We start from the raw sequence: 7,690 nt of genomic DNA, 5'->3' as shown, positions 1-7,690 counted from the left end.
ATTTTTCTGTAGATTTGGGCATTATTGAGTTTTTTGATGGAATAAATACTTTTACAATATTTATTTCGAAGTAAAGAAATGGTTATTTAAAATTGGTTACTTGTATTTAATTTAACACACACTTATTGAGTACGTATTAATATTTATTTCAAATCAACCATTTAATCGTTTGTTTACAAAATACAATTCACACTATTTAGTCTGTTTGTGTATTATTTGTTTACGTACACCTGCTGTCACTGATTCTTGACAATAATGGCTGAAGCTAAATTAAAATCAAAATTAAAGGTTTTAACTTCGAAAAAGCAAACCCTTTTCAAACGAGTACAGCTATTATTTGATAAAAGTCAAAACATTGCGGATGAGACAATTGTGAATGATTTTCTTATCAGATATTCGACTTTGAACGAGACCTGTAATGAGTTTAAGCTCCTAGTTGATGATATAAATTTAATAAATTTAGAGCTAGATCCTGAATTTGAGCCAAATTGTCAAGAATTAAATGTAATTGATGAATTGTTTTGTCACATTAAATCCGTAGCTGATTCTCTTAAGGTGAAAAAATCCGAGCAAGTAAATGAATCGGTGAAATCGATTGGGGATATAGTCTCTCCTAGGCTACCTAAAATTACGATTCCATCGTTTGATGGCAACCCGTTAAGATGGCCTATATTTTATGCTACTTTCAAATCATTGGTGCATGAAAACATAAAATTGGATAGTATTTCCAAATTACATTATTTATTAGGAAGTTTAACTCACAATGCACTCGCTTTATGTAGTGGGGTACCTCCTACACCTGAAAATTATTCAATTATATGGGATTCATTAATTGATAAATATCAAGATGCACGGCAGATAGCCTTTATGTATTTGGATCAAATTTTGAAATTCAAACCTTTTTTAGTGGAAAGTGGTCAAAATTTAAACTTATTTGTTGAAAAATTTGATAGTGCCGTTAACGCTTTAAAGGAAGTAAAGGTGGGAGAGTTATCCGATTTTATTTTAATGACAATTGCCTTACAAAAATTGGATGTGCATACACAGAAGTTATTTGAACAGTCATTGGCTAAAGGGGTCATTCCCACTTACAATGAACTTTCCGTTTTTATCAAAACCCAAGCGAAAATACTGAGTCGAACTAGTGGTTCAGCTAATTCCAGTAAGCAAGCAAATTCTAAGGCGGTGATGCATTCATTTGCTATTAGTGCCGATTCAAATTCATCCGATGTTATGAGTAATAATACGTATGAGAAATTAATTTGTCCAAAATGTAAGGGAAATCATAAAATATTCAAGTGTCATAAATTTATGTCTTTAACGCCTACGGAACGAGTTCATGTGGTTAAAGCACATAATTTATGTTTCAACTGTTTGCATTCCAATCACGGTGTAAAGAATTGTAGTTCAAACTCGAGCTGTCGTAAATGTTCAAAACGCCATCATACGCTTTTACATTTTCATCATAAGTCAGATGTCCATGGTAAAGATAATTCAGAAGTTTTAAAGGGTAATCCCTCCACATCGAGTGTGTCAGTTGAATCCAAGCCATCTCCTCCGGTGAGTTTGTGTTCGACATCAGAATTAGTGCAATCGAAATATACTGTATTATTGGCTACAGCTCAAGTACATGTTGTATCTCATTTTGGAGAAAATTTTTTATTTAGATTTTTGATTGACAGTGCAAGTCAATGCAATTTCATAACTCAGAGGTGTTGTCAAAGACTCAAGTTACCAGTGAATCGAGCGTGTCTGACCGTGTCAGGAATTGGTGTTTCCGAAAAACGCGTCAACGGACAAGCTCAATTAAAATTTTATAGTAAATATGATATTCACAATAAATACACGATGAATGTTTTAATAGTTGATAAAATTACGGATCAGTTGCCAACCTGTGTGATTGATAGTGAAGTGTGTGATACATTTAAAAATTTGCGTTTGGCAGATGATGAATTTTATCGACCGAGTGAGATTGATGGAATGATAGGCGCCGAGTTAGTGCCCTACATTCTGAAGGGACTTCGAATCACAGGTCCGGATTCGCCAGTCGCCCTTGATTCGACGTTAGGTTTCATTATTATGGGTAAAGCGAAAGCTGAAGTCACTAATAACATTATTCAATCTTATTGTTGTGTTAACTCTCCCCTTAATATGGATCAACTCATCCAACAATTTTGGGATATAGAGGAAGTGCCAAACGGTACCGTGTTAAACGCAGACGATTTAGAGTGCGAAAAATTATTTGCGGCGTCTGTTAAGCGAGACGTAAGTGGTCGATATGAGGTAGCTTTACCATTTAAAAAGATTTTTTCTGATTTAGGAGACTCTTATACTTCTGCTTTAAGACGATTCCAAAACTTAGAAAAACGATTCGCCTCTATGCCTTTGTTTAAAAAACAATATATGGAAGTTATACGTGACTATTTCGACCAAGGTCATCTGAAGACCATAAGTGGCCTACATCCTAAATCATGTGGCTACTTTATTCCTCATCACGGGGTTTTTAAGGCTAGCTCCAGTTCTACACCATTACGAGTGGTTTTCGATGCGTCCGCGAAAACCGATAATGGAATATCTTTAAACGATACTTTATATACCGGTCCGAAGTTACAAACTGATATTTTAGACATTCTACTTAATTTTCGTTTATTTCAATTTGCTATGACATCAGATGTGAAACAGATGTATAGACAAATTAAATTGTGTCCTCCTCATCAAAAATATCAATGTATTTTGTGGAGGTTTTCTGATGAAGAACCTATTCAAATTTGCCAATTAACCACGGTTGCCTTTGGGGTTAAGAGTTCTCCCTACTTAGCTTTACGCACTTTACGCCAATTAGCTAACGATGAAGCGAAAAAATTTCCTTTAGCGTCCGAGATAATATTACGTGATATCTATATCGATGACATAATTTGTTCTGTGGCCGAAAAGTCGATCGCGCATAACATTTATCGTGAATTAGTCGGTTTATTCCGAGCAGGAGGCATGGAACTAGTAAAATGGGCGACTAATTTACGTGAGTTATCTGTGAAATTCCTGATCATGCTCGTTCAAATCAAATTTTGGAATTCCCTACGGAGTTTTTGAAGGTGCTTGGCTTGCAGTGACAAGCAAATAGCGACGTTCTAAGCTTTTCTATTAGTGTTGAAAATTTAGAATGTACAAAAAGAAATATTTTGAAAACTGTAATGCGTATCTGGGACCCTTTAGGTTTGCTTGTTCCGGTATCTTTACATATGAAATTACTAATTCAAGAATTGTGGCTACTCAAACTTGAGTGGGATGAACCTATTCCAAATTATTTACAAAATATTTGGAAAGCCTTTCAAAATGAGTTAAACGACTTAAGTCAAATAAAAATTCCACGTCATATTGGATTTAAAACGGGTTCTTCGCTAGAATTGTTGGCATTTTGCGATGCATCGTCCAAAGCATATGCCGCAGTTATATATTCCAGGATTATAGATCCGGACCGTCACATACAACTTCATATATTATGTGCTAAATCCAAAGTGGCTCCAGTTAAAACAATTTTAACTATCCCTCGTTTAGAGTTATGTGCGACATTATTATTAGCAAAACTATTGAAGTGTGTTATTGCCCAATATTCGAATCGAGTGAATATTACTAATGTGTTTGCGTTTTCCGATTCAATGGTAGTGCTTAATTGGATCAATGGTTCCCCCCATAAGTGGAAGACTTTTGTAGCTAACCGTGTATCAAAAATTCAATCGTTAATTGATGTGTCGTCGTGGTATCATATTTCTAGTAGCGATAATCCAGCGGATTGTGCGTCTCGAAGATTATCACCGAAAGAATTTCTTGAACATCCGTTGTGGTTGAGTGTACCATCATGGTGTTCGCGTGATAGGTCAGAGTGGCCTCTAAAACCCTTTACAAAAAATATTGAGCAAGAAGTTGTCTGTGAGGCTAAGACAATTTCGTTACCCGTTTTCGAAGAGGAAGAGCACCCTCTTTATTCATTAATTAATCGTTGCGGTTCTTGGTTAAAATTAATACGATCAACCGTATTTGTGTTGCGATTCGCTAGAATATTGCCAAAACGGGAAAATATTATAGCTACAGATTTAACCAAAGCCGAGAATTACTTAATTTCTAGTGTTCAACGTGTTCATTTTCGAGAAGAGTTTCGTTTATTGAAGAATGACAAACTGTGTTCTCCGAAAATACGCTTTCTGAATCCTTTCATACAGGATAACATTATTCGGGTAGGAGGTCGTTTAGTCAATGCGGTGATTGCTTACGACCAACAACATCCCATGCTACTCCCCAAAAGAGATCATTTTGTTGATTTATTAATCGATTATAATCATCGATTCAATTTACATGCCGGACCTCATTTATTATTGTCCGTATTGCGTCAAAAATATTGGATTTTAGCGGCGAGAGGAACGGTCCGTTTTCGTGTACAAAAGTGTAATACTTGTTTTAAAACTAAACCGCGTTCACACGCACCAATTATGGCTGATTTACCCAGTGTCAGAGTATCTCAAGCTAAGGCATTTACTTATACCGGTGTCGATTATGGTGGTCCATTCTATATAACGTTAAGTAGGCATCGTGGAGTACGATCCCAAAAGGCTTACATCTGTCATTTTACATGTTTGACAACCCGAGCGGTTCATTTAGAATTGGCATCAGATTTAAGTACGGATGTTTTTTTAGCTGCGTTCAAGCGTTTTCTATCTAGACGTGGGCCGTGTTCTACAATTTATTCTGACTCAGGTACAAATTTTATTGGTGCTAAACGATATTTAAATGAGTTGTATGAATTTGTTCAATCTAATCTCTACCAATCAGCTATAAATTCAGAGTTGTCTTGTCGACGTATCATTTGGCGATTGAATCCACCCACTGGGAGCCATTTCGGAGGAGCTTGGGAGAGTATGATAAAATCAGTTAAGACTCACTTAACTAGAGTTATTGGGGAGCAAATTTTATCATATGAGGAATTTTCAACCGTGCTTATACAAATTGAAGCCTTGTTAAATTCACGCCCATTAGTCTGGCAATCTTCAGATGCGGCCGAGGGTTTGCCGTTAACCCCGGCTCATTTTTTAACGTTAACCCCTTTACAAAGTTTACCCGCATATAATGTACTTGATAAGCCACTAAATAAGTTACAAAGAAAGGAATTGCTTGATAGTTTGGTCCAATCGTATTGGAAACGATGGCACCAAGAATATTTAGGCGAGTTACAAACGCGACAAAAATGGAATACTCCAACCTGTCCTGTAACTCCGGGTACTTTAGTTTTAATTAAAAACGATAATTTACCGCCACTTCAATGGCTTACCGGTGTAATAGAAGAGGTATTTCCGGGAAATGATAACATTATTCGCGTCGCCACGGTCAAAACCAAAAATGGAGTATATAAAAGACCAGTGGTGAAGCTGTGCCCTCTACCGTCCCAATAATTCTTTAAAGATTTTACAAACGGAATCATACGGCTCAATAAGTGTTAAGGACGTATGATCCTAAATTTGAATCTACCAGTTTATTTATTTATTGGTTTTATTTTTTTTATTATTAATTACTTAATAATACTTACTTTTTTTTACTTAATTTTAAAACAGTGTTTTAAGGTGGGGGGAATGTTTACGCCGGAATTCGGTTTTGAACTTATCTTCAAATCCGACTCTGGTTTTTGGTGTTTACACAAATTTTGTTTAAAGAGAATTAAATCTATTTTTTTTTGTTTTGAACGGAGATATTCTGTCTCCTTTTAATTTGAGTAATTGCCCTTTGCGCAATTTTACACTTATCGAGAGTCATTCAACGTGAACGGTTCGTTCTCTTTGTGAATTTAAAGCGGACAGTGTGTCCCTCATTTTTGTGCTGTACAACAGTAGTGTAATCAGATAGTGCGTCTGTATACCAAGGACAGTGCGTCCTCATCTTCTATATGTGTTATTAGTTCGTACGTATAATTAACGTTCGGTAAACGGTTTACTTATCAAGTTACTACTTCAAACTAGTTCACTATAATATCCTATAATTATCCATCCTTTTATCCAAATTACGTGGGTGAAACCAGAAAAAGTTTGAAGATTATTACCGGAGTAGGCGTTCAAAAGGTTAGTGTAACCATTTCATTTTCATTCACATTTTTCCGTATAAATTTATTCAAGAAGTATTCCGACTTTGGATATTACGTCCATTAGCCAGAGCCACTACATATATATATATATATATATATATATATATATATATATATATATATATATATATATATATATATAATATTACAATTCTTTATAAAGGAAATTCAAGTTTTAGAAATAAGAAAAAAAGAAAGAATATTATATATATTGTTAAGGTGGTGGATTTTATCTTATCAAACTACATTTTCTTTATATTCAAATCAACTTTATTTCTCCTTATATTATTACTACATGTCAGAACTCTAACTTGTCATTCTTACAACTGACAAACTTAAACATTCAAAAAAATAACTAACTAATACCAACATATATAAAATATTACTAGAAATAAATGTGTTATATTTAACACGCCTCCTCACATTTATTTTCTTTTAAACAATTAAGTTCAGTGAATTTCTTAATTCTTCGAATCTTTTCTTACACAATGCTTTAGTAAAAATATCCGCTACATTTTCTTCACTTTTAACCTTAATAATATTAATAAAACCTTCAATAATATTAATAAAACCTTCTTTCATACATTCATATACATAATGATAATGCACTTCTATATGCTTCGAATTTTTTGTAAAATTACCATTTTTTGCTATGTCTATTACACCTGAGTTGTCTTCATATACATTAAGTGGTTTAACTAAATTAACATCAAAAATTTTTAACAATTCTTTAACAAACTTAAGTTCACTAACAGCTTCCGATAATGCTACATATTCTGCAAATGTTGATGCTTTCGTCACACTCTTTTGTTTCCTTGATTTCCAATATATTACATTGCCAAATAATCTCAATACATAACCAGTTGTGGATTTTCTGTCTAAGTTATCCCCCGCCCAATCGGCGTCAACATAACAATCAAGAACTTCAATATTTTCATTTCTCTTATAAGTCATCTTTAAATTTTTCGTTAAATAAAGATATTGTAAAATTCGTAAAGCATATTTGTAATGTGTCTCGTTATAACAACTTTGAAATCTACTCAAGTAGTTTACACTGAAACTTATATCCGGTCTTGTAGCCGAACTTATATAGAGTAATGCACCAATTAAATTTCTATATTTAATATTCATTTCACAATTATCTGATTTTTCAATTTTCAAATTTACTTCCATAGGTGTACTATATAATTTACTGTTTTCCAAATTATATTTTTTAATTAATGACTCAATATATTTAGTTTGATATAATTTCATTTCATTCGTTTGAGGCTCATAATCTATAGTGATTCCCAAATAATCTTTAATTTTACCAAGATCCTTCATTTTAAACTTTTCCGATAATAAAACTTTAATTTTTTTAATTTCATTTTTATCTTTGCAACAAATTAATAAATCATCAACGAAAATTAATAAATAAATGGTAACCATTTTAAATTTTTAAACATATACAAACAAGGATCAATATCACTGCGTTCAAAACCTATACTTTTCAAAAATTCGTCGAGACATTCATACCAAGTTCTAGAGCTTTCTTTTAAACCGTACAACGCTTTTATCAATTTACAA

General features: G+C 33.5%; 1 protein-coding gene across 1 annotated transcript; it reads left to right on the top strand.

Annotated features, from left to right (window-relative positions):
* Positions 1-255: 255 nt before the first annotated feature.
* LOC123293101 lies at positions 256-6,519 on the top strand. The gene is made up of 3 exons (XM_044873815.1): positions 256-3,019; positions 3,259-5,336; positions 6,514-6,519. The coding sequence occupies exons 1-3, from the start codon at positions 256-258 to the stop codon at positions 6,517-6,519; spliced, it is 4,848 nt and encodes a 1,615-aa protein (XP_044729750.1).
* The last annotated feature ends 1,171 nt before the right edge of the window (positions 6,520-7,690 follow it).

Source organism: Chrysoperla carnea, chromosome 2 (genome assembly GCF_905475395.1).
Source record: "Chrysoperla carnea chromosome 2, inChrCarn1.1, whole genome shotgun sequence".
NCBI lineage: Eukaryota > Metazoa > Arthropoda > Insecta > Neuroptera > Chrysopidae > Chrysoperla > Chrysoperla carnea.
The sequence above is the reverse complement of the archived record's forward strand: the minus strand, read 5'-3'. Positions and strand labels throughout refer to the sequence as shown.

Coding starts and splice junctions, on each gene's coding strand:
- LOC123293101 (XM_044873815.1), top strand. CDS start 256: ATGGCTGAAGCTAAATTAAAATCAAAATTAAAGGTTTTAACTTCGAAA. Junction 3,020..3,258: donor AAAATGGGCGACTAATTTAC/GTGAGTTATCTG, acceptor TACTAATTCAAG/AATTGTGGCTACTCAAACTT.